Source organism: Prionailurus viverrinus, chromosome D1 (genome assembly GCF_022837055.1).
Source record: "Prionailurus viverrinus isolate Anna chromosome D1, UM_Priviv_1.0, whole genome shotgun sequence".
Taxonomy (NCBI): Eukaryota; Metazoa; Chordata; class Mammalia; order Carnivora; family Felidae; genus Prionailurus; species Prionailurus viverrinus.
Genome location: NC_062570.1, coordinates 20,983,964 through 20,998,990, shown reverse-complemented (window position 1 = coordinate 20,998,990; position 15,027 = coordinate 20,983,964). Strand labels below are relative to the sequence as shown.

Here is a 15,027-nt window from a genome sequence, read left to right as displayed (position 1 = left end):
ATAACACTCTTGGTGGGGGGCCTGGGGTGGCTCAGTTGCTTGAGTGTCTGACTCTTGATTTCGACTCAGATCATGATCCCAGGGTCATGGGATTGAGCCTCACGTGGGGCTCCTCACTGGACATGAAGCCTGTTTGGGATTCTCTCTCTCCCTCTCTCTTTCTCTGCCCCTTCCCCATGTATGCTCTGTCTCTCAAAATAAATAAACTTAAAAACAATTTTTTAATAAAAATAAAAAATAAATTAAAAGAACAGCCTTGGCTTGCTAGTTAGTTAAAAGGTCTGTTCCACCACAGAGCACCCCTTCCACGTTTTATCCCCATTACACTGGGCTCCTTAAAAACAAATTGTTTTGTTTTTCTAAAGGGTAAGAATAAGGAATTTGGGGGGTGCCTGGGTGGCTCAGTAGGTTAAGCCTCCAACTTGGGCTTAGGTCATGATCTCACAGTTTGTGGGTTGGAGCCCCGCATGGGGCTCTGTGCTGACAGCTCAGAGCCTGGAGCCTGCTTCCGATTCTGTGTCTCCCTCTCTGCCCCTCCCCTGATCGTACTGGCTCTCTCTCTCTCTCTCTGTCTCCAAAATAAATAAACATTAAACAAATTTTAAGAATAAGGAATTTGTTCTAGGTTTTGATGGCTGGGGTACTGTAAGTGGTGAGCACAGAGAAGAAACGTTTCCCTGGCAATTATTTAAAAGCGATCATGAGGGGCGCCTGGGTGGCGCAGTCGGTTAAGCGTCCGACTTCAGCCGGGTCCTGATCTCGTGGTGAGTTCGAGCCCCGCGTCGGGCTCTGGGCTGATGGCTCGGAGCCTGGAGCCTGTTTCCGATTCTGTGTCTCCCTCTCTCTCTGCCCCTCCCCCGTTCATGCTCTGTCTCTCTCTGTCCCAAAAATAAATAAATGTTGAAAAAAAAATTAAAAAAATAAAAATAAAAGCGATCATGAGATGCCATCCTATCTAATTTACCACGATTCCCATGTATTATTTCTTATATATTTTCTCACCAGCACTCCTTCTAAAACTGTGTCCCAACTTACAGTCCTTCTGAGTATCCCAAACACAACACAACACAATACAGCGCGTGCGTGCGTGCGCGCACACACACACACACACACACACACACACACACACAGCTCAGGTGAAGTGTTACACTACTCAGTCTTCACCCCACTGGTGAGGAAACGAGTTCTGCCTTAGGGATTTGGGGGTGGCTGACCACAGGCTCTTGATACGGGACAGATAGGACTGACAGTAGCTAGTTAGTCACATATGCTTACAGCCCAGGGAGGAGGACACCACCTGCTGTGTGGGACCACGTGGGGGATGCCCTCAGAGGCAGAGTGAATAACTGTTTGCTTGGCAGTGAACCAAAGCCCTTTTCCTTTCATGTGTTTGTTTTGGTTTGGGTTTGGGCTTTTTTGTGCATCTTTAAAAATTTTTATTTAAGTTCCAGTTAGTTAATATACAGTGTAATGTTAGGTTCAGATGCAGAATTTAGTGACTCAACACGGCCATACAACCCCATCACACGTGCCCTCCTTAATCCCCATCACCTATCTCCCCCATCCCCCCCATCACCTCCCCTCTGGTCACCAGCAGTGTGTTCTTTATAGTTAAGAGTCTGTTTCTTGGTTTGCCTCTCTCTCTCTTTTCCTTTGCTTGTTTTGTTTCTTAAATTCCACACATGAGTGAAATCAGATGCTATTTGTCTTTCTCTGACTGACTTATTTTGCTTAACATAATACTCTCTTGCTCTAGCCACATCATTGCAAATGGCAAGATTTCATTCTTTTGTATGGCTGGGTAATATTCCATTGTAGATATATACCACATCTTCTGTATCCATTCATCAGGTGGCTGAGGACTGGGGGGTATGCAGCTGGTCTGGCTGAGAGGGAACTAGCCAGACAGGGGTCTTTCCTGATGCGGGGGATATATCTGGCAAAAGCAGGGGAATTTCACTAGGCATTTGGGGCCCTGTGAGGCTCAAAGATGTCATTATAGTGCACCTCCCCAGTGCTACTTAAAATATATTTTAGAGGCACCTAGGTGGCTCAGTCGGTTGGTCATGATCTTGCAGTCTGTGAGTTCGAGGCCTGCGTCGGGCTCTGTGCTGACAGCTCAGAGCCTGGCACCTGCTTCCGATTCTGTGTCTCCCTCTCTCTCTGCCCCTCCCCCGTTAATGCTCTGTCTCTCTCTGTCCCAAAAATAAATAAACGTTGAAAAAAAAATTTTTTTTTAAAAAAAGAAAAAACATCGAAAAAACATATATACACACACACATTTTTACAACTATACATATATCAGGCAGAAAGGCTGATAAGGAAAAATGGGATCTTCCATAGGCTGGAGATCTAGGTGAGGCCATGGAGTACGTGTTTAGGAAATAAAACTATAGAATTGGGAGATTATGGTCCAAGACTGATACCTTGGAGTTTGGGACTTCGGAGATTGAGTGATTCTATATAATGGCAATACTCATGTTAAATTAATGGAGTTGATGATTTAAAGGGGAACGCAGCTGACACTCACTGGAAGTAAGATTAAGAAATTCAAATTTTAGTATATTTTATTAGCTTTTCACATGGAAATTAAGGTTTCCCACAACAATAGCAACCCTTAGGATGAAGTGCAAGACCATGAACCACTAAAAAAGCCTTTACTCAATGTGTCACCCATGGTTTTCCTGTTTTGAAATTCAATTTTAAAGACTCCTCCCTCATTGTCTTATCTGAACACTCGCGGAAGTTCTTCGCTTCTTTCTTGAAACTCAGGCAATATACCGCAGAAACAGAGAAAGCTTACAGGATTGTATAATGTGAGCCTTGGAGAAGTTTTATCAAAACCAGAGGAATGGTGATTTGAAAGTGGAAATTGGGAGCCAAAAAATACCACCAACAAGAGCAACAATAATACAGAGCCCGTCCTCCAGCCCTGCACCCTTTGCCCTCTGGTACAAGGAAGGGACGAGAGCGCACACACTTGTAGGAGCCACAGGGCAATCAGTATCCTCCAGTGAAAGTCAGATTTGTGTTACGATAAAAAGGTGCCAGGTTTTTTGGGTCAGAAGGGAATGTTTAAAGGAATTTTCATTGAAAAAATATAAATATTAGGAAATACAGTGGGTACTTTTGGCAAGCTTGCAGCTGGGGATAAAGTCAGGAGGTTGGGAGAACAGAGTCGAGCTGGGCTGACTCCAGCTCCAAAGGCTCCTCTCTCTGAACAGGAACATGACAGGAATGAAAAGTATAATGGAATTTGCTACGTCTCTCTCTGGAATTTTAAATAAAAACATTTTAAAAACATCCTACGCTGATAAGAGACAGAGGTATTGGGTGGCATCTGAAACTCTAGAATATTTATTACTGGAAGACATTTTCTATTTTATCAATAACGTAAAAAAGGCAAAAAGTTTTTTTAAGTATTCATTTTCCTTTAAGTAGATAGAGCAAAACCCGTGGGGAAATCCCTGAGGAGCCACTAACAGGACTATTTGGCACCTTCTAAAACTTTGTAATTGTGATGAGGTAGTTCAAAACCAACATTCTTCTATAACAATATTAATTAACTTCCTTTGACCCATATCCCCAAGAGCTGTTTTCATCTAAGTCTCTAAGGCAAATGAGCCTGTGAAAACACACAGTTCATCCACTTATGAAAAAAAAAAGTTCATAGAATAAAGGAAACTTTATAGAGAAAAGGAACAAGGTGACTTTAAAAAAAAATACTCATTCAAATACTTGAATTTGGCGATTTAGAGTATTCAAGACCATTTAGCAAAATAAATCTTCAGTGGAAAACTTAATATTCTAGTAACCATGAAGGTGGAATGAGATACCAAAACCTATACTAAGTTCTCCTCCCTAGGCTGTCACTTAGCAAAGATGCCGTAAGGATTCTGAGTCAGCCACATCTAAGTCAGTTAGTTGTAGGAGTCTCTCTCTTCAAAACAGCCCAGTTACTAAATAATTTGAATGACTGAGAATTAACCAGAGCCAAAAATAGCCTTCGTGCAAGCGGAAAAATACCTGTGAACTGAGAATCAATGATTTTCTGGGCTAATTTGTTTTAATGGAGTCAGGGAGGATCTACTCTAGTAGAGCTGATTCATTCCTGCAAGATTTTCAAGACTCTTAACGCTTTACTACCACATTCTCTATCTGCAAAACCAGACTCTAGAATCATGCGGTGCGGATCTCACCAGGAAGTTGTAGGGCAAGGAAGAGACCTAGATCATTGAGGTGTTTAAGACCTGCCATGGCGAAAAGGGGCAGTATTTGGTTGGAAAGGTCAGAACGTGAACGTGTGTTTGGAAGTTACAGTTTTCCATTCAAGACAGGAGTTTTTCATTCAGCCAGGGCTAAAGCAAGACAGTGACTTCCAAGTCACTGAAGGCATCCGAGCCGTGACTGGATGGGCATGTGGATAGGATGCTAATCAGCAGGACACATATTGGGTTAGATGGTTCAGTGACTTAGTCAATTTTATGTTATCTTTAAGAGGTACTTCTATGAGCTAGAAATGGAATTGGCAAAAGAAAAGTTTCAAAGTGCAATATTTGGAGTAAATCATTCACACATGATAATCGAAGTTTGAACTTCTTACTACGTCTGCACGTACAAAACATGTTGGGAGAATCTTACATCATCTATACAATCAGGGAAATGTAAGTATACTTTTCCACATATCTTTTAATTACTAATATATTACTTCTGTTAAGCATATCTTCTTGTGTGTGGCCTCTCTGATCTGTCATATTCTTAGTGGGGTCGGATGCAAATCTGGGGGCTTCCGATTAAGTATGCATTAAAAATATCCCTCAGTCCCAATTAAACTTTCCATAATTTATCGTTATTTATTCAAGAAACAGTTTGCTGTAATTATTCATCTCCTTTAAGTTTATCCCAATCCTTTCTGAACAAAACCATATTTTTTAGCAAGAATCTGTTATCGTCATGTATATGATTTAATTTAAATCTCACAGTAGCTCATTTTGAATGTTGTAATTATCTAACACTTGAATCTGAAAGTGTGAACTATCATTTGCCTGTTGAACAGCCTCATGGAAATAATAATACAACACACACACAAAACAGAAAACACAGTACCTCCGACAGAAAGTTCACTCAAGATTTCACATGCTATAATGTTGGTATAGGTATTCATAATTATCCACTTCTGTGTGGTAATTATAGAATCATTCGAGAGCTTGTTTACTGGAGAATAAGTTAGAATCTTTGAGGTGGGGAAGGAAATTGAAAAGTAACTGGAAATAAGACTTGAGGACACTGAATGGATCTTATAAATGTATGGTCCAACATTTTAATTTTTCTGATAAGAATACTGACGTCCAGGGACACTGGGCTAGCTCAGTCAGTGGAACATGCGATTCTTGATCTCGGGGTATGAAGTTCAAGCCCCACGCTGGGTGTTGAGATTACTTAAAAATTAAAATTAAAATTAAAAAAATAAAGAATACTGAAGTCCAGAACACAAAAGGAGGCTTTGAAAAAAAGAGCAAGAGAGAGCACAGCAGCTTACCCTCGCTGAGGCATCAGCTACCCAGAGTTAGGTGTGATGTACTGCGATTACCTCAGAAAAAGAACCCGGGAAAGAGATCTATAAGTGATTTTACAGGCCCCGCTACTCCAGTAAGCTGGTAAAATCTAATATTATAGGAATAAATCTTTTTTGGATTTTTTAATATTATGGTAGAAATAGAACAAGTATCTTATTGGAAAATAACAGTATTCTACACAGTAATGAAACAGCTGCACAAAGATTTATGTGCAAGAATATTTATTCAGTCATTATCTATGTGGGAGTGAAATGCTGATCACCTAAATTACCAAAGCTAAGCAAATGGCTAAATATCTCACAGTCCCATCCATAGAATCAAACACTACACAACCCTTAAAAATGTGTTGCGTTTTTACCAGAGGAAGCTCTGGTAGGTGTTGGATGTGTCTGTTACCTTAACTGTGGTGATGATATTATGGGTGTTTGCATATGTCCAAACTCATAAAATTATGCATATTAAATATGTGCCGTCCTTTGCGGTTGTTATGTTTTTAGGATTTTCTTTCTAAGCGATCTTTACACTCAGTGTGGGGCTCGGTCTCCCAACCCTGAGGATCAAGAGTCACATGCTCTTCTGACGGAGCCAGCCAGGCACCCCTATGGGTAGGTCTTTGTGTATCAATTGTCCCTCGAAAAAATCTGATTTTAGAAAATGATTTTATAGAGGGGCACCTGGGTGGCTCAGTAGGTTGAGTGTCCGACTTTAGCTCAGGTCTGTGATCTCACAGTTTGTGGGTTCAAGCCCCACATGGGGCTCTCTGCTGTCAGCGCAGAGCCTGCTTCTGATCCTCTGTCCCCCCCCTCTCTGCCCCTACCCCACTCACACTCTCTCTCTCAAAAATAAAGATAAACATTTAGAAAATGATTTTGTAGAGTTCTAGTAATTGACATGGAAAGATGATTTTTTTTTTTGAGAGAGAGAGAGACAGAGACAGAGAGAGAGAGAGAGAGAGACAGAGACAGAGAGAGAAAGAGAGAGAGAGAGAGAGAATCCCAACCGGCTCCACACTCATCACAGAGCCCGTTGTGGGGCTCAATCTCATGTCTAGTGAGATCATGACCTAAGCCGAAATCAAGAGTTGGACACTCAACCGGCTGAGCCACTCAGGTGCCCCAAAAGATGAATGATTATTATTAAAAAAGAAAAATAAGAAAAGCTAGCTACAAAATAGTATGTCAGCATCAGTTATTTTAGATATATACGTATACGATGCAATTTTGAAACGGCCTGGAAATACATTCGCCAAAATCTGGTCACTGTATCCCTAACAGGTTTGATTGCAGATTATAATTTTTTTTTTTTTTTGCATCTGCATGCTCTAATTATTTGCACTGGGAAAAAATGTGAGGGTTTTTTTGTCATGGGAAAGACTTCAAATAAAAAATGAAATAGGAACTTTTTTATCTCGGAGATGGGGTAGGAGGGGAGGTGGGGAAAGGAAAATGAGGGGAACGGCTCTAACCTGTTAAGGAAGAGCTAAGTAAAATCTAGACAAGGAAAGCATTGAACTTGAAGAATGGGTGCTTTTGACCTGAAATGGGATACTGTGCCAAAGAACACATCTCAGATACTGGGATAAAGAACAACTGTATGATCTTGATGTACACTTTGATGGTTTCAACTGATCAAGTAAATGAAGTAAGCTAAATTACCTCCATTTTGCCATCCTGTGTATAATGTGTACCTCTCTGGTTTTATCACGTTGTATAACGTCCTCTTAAATAATCAGCCAGAAATAAGTCAGACAAAGACAAAAACCATATGATTTCGCTTATATATGGGATCTAAAAATAAATAGATAGATAGATAGATAGACAGACAGACAGACAGATAGATGATAGATAGATAGATAGATAGATAGATAGATAGGATTAAGAGAACCAAACTTCCACTCATAAAATAAATAAGTCATGAGGATGAAAAGTACAGCATAGGGAATATGGTCAATAATAGTGCAATAACGTATAGTGACAGTAACTACACTTATCATGGTGAAACTGAGTAATATATAGGATTGTTGAACCAATGTGTTGTAAACCTGAAACTGATATAACATTGTATATTCATTATACTTCAATAAAAAATAATAATCAGCCAGATATTTGATGTATATATTATTACATACTTCACAGAAATTTGTAGAAGGTAGGTTTTGGACACAGGATATAATCTAAAGATAAAATATCCAGTATTCCCTTCTGATGTGTCATCTAAAGCGATTAGCAGGAAGCCTGAACCATTGTCCATTTCAGATATTTCTTGTCTGTTTCCATAAATCTACTTGTGTAAGGAAAAGACTTTCAAAAATGAGAGACTCTGGAAATCACCAAGTATCGGAGGCAGGGAGAGTCAATCTTTATCTCTTACTCATGGCAGGTCATCATTATCAACTGTCAAAGTGAAAGAAAATTTGCTATAGAAAAAGCTAGAAAGTATTTTAAAGGATTTCTCTCTCAGTGACTGGAAACTTCAGAAAAAATAGTTCTAGCTAAAGTGTGAGTCAGTACTTTATAGCGTATTTTTAAATGGGAACATGAAGCTGGCTGCACTGAAGAGAAGTTTCATTTAATGAGACTAAATAGAATTTCATTAGTGGAAGGAAGCTTAGAGGTTTTTTTAATCCAGTCTTCTCCCTTCATTTTATGGAAAAAGTTGTGTCTAAATGGTATTTTGACTTTCCCTAGGATGCAGAAGAATGATTTTCTGATCAAGGGCTAAACCCCTGACCCATCTCCCAATGTAAGGCACTCTCTACAACACATTTTCAACAGACATTTATAAAATTATCTCCCAAGCTGATCTTCCTTTTCTTCTTTCTTAAGGGAGACCCTGCCTGCTGTGTAGCCATGCCCATGGGAAATTGGAGCACAGTGACTGAATTCACCCTGATCGCCTTTCCCACTCTCCTGGAGCTTCGAATACTCCTCTTTGTGGTTCTTTTGCTGACTTACACACTAACGGCAATAGGAAACATTGTCATCATCTTCCTAATATGGACTGATAATCACCTGCAAACCCCAATGTACATTTTCCTCAGCAATCTGTCTTTTCTGGATATTTTATACACCACTGTCGTTACACCAAAGTTGCTAGCCTGTCTCCTAGGAGAGAAGAAAACCATATCCTTTGCTGGCTGTATCACTCAAACATATCTCTACTTCTTTCTGGGGACAGTGGAGTTTATCCTCCTAGCAGTGATGTCCTTTGACCGCTACGTGGCCATCTGTAACCCCCTGCGCTATACCATCATCATGAACAGCAGGACCTGCCTCCTGCTGGTTCTGAGCTGCTGGGTAGGAGCCTTCCTGTCTGTGTTGGTACCAACCATTGTAGTGACAAGGCTACCTTATTGTGGAAAAGAAATCAATCATTTTTTCTGTGACATTGCCCCTCTTCTGCAGGTGGCCTGTGTAGATACTCACCTCATTGAGCAGATCAACTTCCTCCTATCTGCCCTTGTCATCCTGAGCTCCCTGGCATTCACTACTGCATCCTATACCTACATCATCTCTACCATCCTGCGCATCCCCTCGGCCCAAGGCCGTCAAAAAGCTTTTTCTACCTGTGCTTCTCATATCACGGTCATTGCCATTGCTTACGGGAGCAATATCTTTGTGTATGTGAGACCCAATCAGAACTATTCCCTGAATTTTGACAAGGTAGCTGCTGTCCTCATTACAGTGGTGACCCCTCTCCTGAATCCTTTTATTTATAGTTTGAGAAATGAAAAGGTGAAAGAAGTATTGAGAGAGACAATAAATAGAATCACGTCCTTGATACTAAGGATAACCGGACATTAGTGCTTAGTACATCACACATTTCTTATCTTCAACACATTCATTCTGCACGAGTACTGTGCCATGTTGACATTCCAGAAACGTGAGACGGGGTCAACAGGATGAACAATGACCATACCGAACTGAAAAAAGTTCTTCTTACATCTAGAAAAAAAAAAAAATTGAATCCGTAAACCCTTGTACATTCATAGCTTTAAACCATGAAACATTACCTAAGTAGGATCCAGAGGTTTCCAAATCTAGTCTTGACTAAGTCAGTTTATTTTCCAGGTGATTTTGACCACGTCACAACTTATCTGAGCCTTGCTGTCTCCGTCTCTACATGAAATAATAGGTAATAAAGCATCACTACTTGTAATAAGACATTTAAAGTTAGAGCATTTTAACTTCTTGTTAGGCATGCTTGAAAATTTCAAGAGATTCAGTTTCCACCTCTTTTATTTACCTAGATCTCATGTGGTACAAGAAGTGAGGAGAAAAGAGGGAAGACTCAGGATGCCATCAAGCCTGTGTCTATAAACCTGAGTGAGTGCTCTCTTTGGCAGCACATATACTTTTTAAAAAAATGTTTAATGTTTATTTCATTTTTGAGAGAGACAGACAGACAGAGAGAGCATGAGCAGGGAGGGGCAGAGAGAGAGGGAGACACAGAATCCGAAGCAGGCTCCAGGCTCCGAGCTGTCAGCACAGGGCCCGATGCGGGGCTCAGACTCACACACCATTAGATCATGACCTGAGCCAAAGTCAGACGCTCAACCGATGGAGTCACCCAGGTGCCCCTACAGTACATATGTTAAAACTGGAACAATGCAAAGAGGATCTGCGTGGTCCCTGCACGAGGGTGACATCCAAGTTCATGAAGCCTTCCATGTTGCTCAGTGGCAGATGGTAACTAGACTTGTCATGAGGATCATTTCATAATGTATAAAAACATTGAGGGGCGCCTGGGTGGCGCAGTCGGTTAAGCATCCGACTTCAGCCAGGTCACGATCTCATGGTCCGTGAGTTCGAGCCCCGCGTCGGGCTCTGGGCTGATGGCTCAGAGACTGGAGCCTGTTTCTGATTCTGTGTCTCCCTCTCTCTCTGCCCCTCCCCCGTTCATACTCTGTCTCTCTCTGTCCCAAAAATAAATAAACTTTGAAAAAAAATTAAAAAAAAAAAAACATTGAATCACTATGATGTACCCTTAAAACTAATTTGTGTATCAATTACATTTCAATAAAAAAAAAAAGTCACTGAAAAAGAAAACCCAAGTGAAAGGTAGACATGTTGGCTGAGAAAAGGAACATAAGAAGGGCAGGTCATGAATAACTTTGGTAAAATGTTTAATGGAATTTTGGGGGTAAAAGCCAAAATAAAGCAAGTGAAATAGTGTGCATACATAAAGAAAATATAAACATAGTGAACACTTTCAAGAAGGTTAGCGGATCATCAACAATAGCCAAATTATGGAAAAGCCCAAATGCCCATTGACTGATGAATGGATGAAGTGTATATATATATATATATATATATATATATATACACACACACACACACACACACACACACACACACACATACAATAAGGAAGATTTTCAAATCAGAGCTCCCAGCTGTTGTGGTAAAAGTCAGATTTATTAGTTCTTTTCTCAGTCACTTAAATCGTTTGTGATCTAAATATCTCTTGTCTTTTTCTGACTCTAAAAGAAAAAAGAAAAACAAAAACAGAAAAGGACTGCCTGGGTGGCTCAGTCAGTTAAATATCTGACTCTTGATTTTGGATCAGGTCATGATCTCATGATTCATGGGATCAAGCCCTGCGTGGAACTCTGCTCTGTTGGCAAGAAGCCTGCTGGGGATTCTCTCTCTCCCTCTCTCAAACTAAATAAACATTTAAAAAAAGGAAGGGAAGGAAAGGGAAGGAAAGAAAAGGAAAAAAAGCCTTAGTTAAATTGTACAGTCCACAGAGGTGCCTGGGTGGCTCAGTCAGTTGAGCCTCTGACCTAGGCTCAGGTCATGATCTCATCGTTCATGAGTTCAAGCCCCACATCGGGCTCACCGCTGTTAGTGCGGATCCTCTGTCCCCCTCTCTCTCTGCCCCTCCCCTACTCATGCTCGCTCTCTCTCTCTCTCTCTCTCTCAAAAATAAATAAACCTTTAAAAGAACATTTATTGTAGAAGTACTCTCAAACAGTGGTCACCATTATAAATCATTATCATTTATGACCATTCTCTTTGTCCTACACTTTCACAGCTTTAAAAAAAAAAAAACCTTTGTATTATTTTATGTTTTGTTAACAACCATTATTCTTAGACAGAGTTGGCCATGATGATACCATACTCTCAGGATATTAGACAAAGAGCCTTGCAGAAAATGGGGTTTTTTTTTTACCTGAAATGCAATATGCATGAACTATAGACAAAGCGTCCATAAAAAGGGTTTCTGCTAGTTTTTCTACCGTTTCTCTTGCATGCAAGATTACACGTAGGAGTTGGGACCCAATTTCCTCTTGACCTCACCAGCCTGTGGACACAAAGCAGGTCACAATAAAATTCCAAACGTCACTGGCACTTGCCTTTCTCACCCAGACACGTACCATTAACTCTCACTCTCCTATGCAATTACTACCAAGTGTTTCTTGGATTCCCCAAGAGATGTTTCATGTGTAGGTATGAACTTCCACCTAATACTGTCTGGTTCTGGCTGCCCTTTGCTGATTTATGCCTTTTCTGAAGAGCTCGAAAGCACAACTTTCTCATTGTCACTGCAGACTATTCCCTCTGTAAGACAGTGGATGTAAGTGACGAAGAAGCTTTTGGTGTCTTTCCATGATCCCAAAACAGCAGACTACTGAGATGCTGGATATGCTGCTCTGTGCTCTGATGTTATCTGCTATAGTGAGGGACACGAAGCCATATCCCAAGTAGAAGTTAGGAGAATCCCCATTATCCTGCCTCACTACCTGGGCACAGATGTAACATGGCTTATGCCCTGTATCTCAAAGAGCCCTTCACCTTCTTCATATGGCCCCTCTGCTTATAAGATTTAAAAATGAATCCACATGACGTGGGTAGGTAATCAGTATCTGAAACAGATGCCCTGTTATCTTCACCACCATGATGCTACCCACACGTGCCCACCATCTCCAGCCAATATTCTGATATAAATTGACTCAGAATTTCTTTGCCCACCAGCATGCCACATATCCTAGTCTCCATCTGGGACCCCTAAGGCACATAAGTCAGACACAATTCCGACATAGTATATTTGAATATCTGAGACGACTTTATAAGAACTCTCACATCCCATCCAACTCACACAACTGTTCTCTGAGTAAAGTGAAGAAACAACTAGAGCACTGTTGTACATGCTCCGTACTGCCCTACATAAAACAGAGACAAAGAAGAGTAAAATATTAGGGGGCACCTGGGTGGTTCAGTCGGTTGAGCGTCCGGCTTTGCTCAGGTCATGATCTCGCGGTCTGTAAGTTCGAGCCCCGCGTTGGGCTCTGTGCTGACAGCTCAGAGCCTGGAGCCTGCTTCAGATTCTGTGTCTCACTCTCTGCCCCTCCCCTGCTCACACTGTCTCTCTCTCTCTGTCTCTCTCAAAATGAATAAACGTTAAAAAAAATTTTTTTAAAGAAGAGTAAGATATTAAAATTCTTGGAAAAGGAGTGCTCATGAATGCCTTAGGAGTTTGAAAGTGATTAGCAAATACAAGAAAAATTCTCTGGATACTGTTATATTTAGAAATGTAACCCCTAGTGTTTTAATATAATCAAACAACAACAAAAAGATTCAATAATAAACCCATCTTAGTAGCAAACTGAAAATCCACAAAAATCCATTGTTTGAATTTAGTAATTTACCAGGTTTAGCCCTGACTGATAGAAATTTTATGCTCTGCCTTTTTTTTTTTTAATGTTTACTTATTTTTGACAGAGAGAGAGAGAGAGAGAGAGACAGAACATGAGTGGGGGAGGGGCAGAGAGAGAGGAAGGCACAGAATCCAAAGCCAGCTCCAGGCTCGGTCAGAGCGGTCAGCACAGAGCCCGACAGCAGGGCTCGAACTCACAAACCGCGAGATCATGACCTGAGCCGAAGTCGGACGTTCAACCGACTGAGCCACCCAGGCGCCCCTATGCTCTGCCTTTTTAATACCTAATCACGTTTTTATTTGTTTTCATAAATACCATAAGGATGTTCTTCATCTTCTTGGGGTTAAAGTTGAGCATTAAGTTTCATTAGTAACACACTCTAACCACCAGGGGGAGTGCAAGACACACGTCACCTGCCACCCACCTCTCCCCCACCACCCCTCCACACACACACACACACACACACACACAACCCCCAGACAATTTACCTCCTCCGGTCAGAGGAGGAGTAATTAACAAGTCCAATGAATTGCACGATACCAGGGGGTCACTTGCGCACATTGTACTCTATGACATATTTCAAATTCAGGATCTATTAGATCCTAAGTGTTTTGGTGCTTTAGATGTGATTAGTGAACCAGTTCAAATGTTTATGAATCTTCGGAATCCTCTTTCACATATACATGGCTGAGATATACATATACTGAAATATATACATACATATATATGGTGCAGTAAGAGAAACTTGAGATCTCCTACTGCTGGTTGTCCTTCCCCTATTGTAATTCCCACATTACCCATTGGTATAGGGCAGAGAGGCATGACCGCCTCTTTATTGAAGGCCTGTGGCTTTAGGTCTTATAGACAAATTCTTTTTCTTCTCCCTGGTGTGGTTTCCCTTGGACCCTTGGATTCTTTCCATGGTTCTGCTTTTTTTTTTCTTTAATCTTTAAGTGTTTTTGAAATATTTATTATTTATAAGCAAACTTTAAACACAAAATGTTTCCATTTGAAAATTCATATGCAAAAAGTAATTTTAAGAGTGCCTGGGTGGCTCAGTCGGTGAAGCGTCCGACTTCAGCTCAGGTCATGATCTCACGGTTCGTGGTTTCCAGCCCTGTGTCCAGCTCTGTGCTGACAGCTCAGAGCCTGGAGCCTGCTTCAGATTCTGTGTCTCCCTTTCTATCTACCCCTCCCATGCTTGCTCTCTGTCTCTCTTTCTCAAAAATAAACATTTTTTGGAAAAAAATAACTTAATAAAAATGTAAAATATATTATGCCCGTGTCCATTAAAATAACCTGTTACCTAAATATTGACAAATAACATAAATAGAATACTTTTCATATGCACGCATGTACTTTAATCAGATTTTCCAAGAATGCATCTTTCTGAGTTCAGTGTTACTTCTTAAACATTTCAACAAACAAAAAAAATCTACAATTTTTTTTCAAGGTTGCATTCTTCTTAATTAAAATATATACCCAGGGAGAGTTACCGAAATTCCATTGTTTTCATCATGAGCTAATAGTGAATATAACAAAATTCAGTGGAATTATTATCTTTGTTTCTGTAGCCAGTTTGATTTTATACTGTTTGAGAACCTTTAAATTTTGGTTGCGTTTGGTTCAAAATTAATCAGCAATATTCAACCAAGCTGTTAACAGATAGTGCCAAATAGTTCCACGTTTTAAGATTTAGGAAATAGCAATTATTGAAAATGGAACTTGCAACCATTAATACATTGAAATGTATACATACTAAAGCAAGGGAAGAATTGAGCAAACCATCAA

General features: G+C 40.5%; 1 protein-coding gene and 1 non-coding gene across 2 annotated transcripts; both read left to right on the top strand.

Moving 5' to 3' along the window:
- The first annotated feature begins 8,425 nt into the window (after window positions 1-8,425).
- Window positions 8,426-9,379, top strand: LOC125146949 (olfactory receptor 6M1). Its single transcript, XM_047823878.1, has one exon. The coding sequence runs from the start codon at window positions 8,426-8,428 to the stop codon at window positions 9,377-9,379; it is 954 nt and encodes a 317-aa protein (XP_047679834.1).
- A 770-nt stretch (window positions 9,380-10,149) lies between these two features.
- LOC125147251 (U6 spliceosomal RNA) lies at window positions 10,150-10,252 on the top strand. The gene has a single exon (XR_007145086.1). It is a non-coding gene; the product is annotated as a U6 spliceosomal RNA (small nuclear RNA).
- Window positions 10,253-15,027: the final 4,775 nt, after the last annotated feature.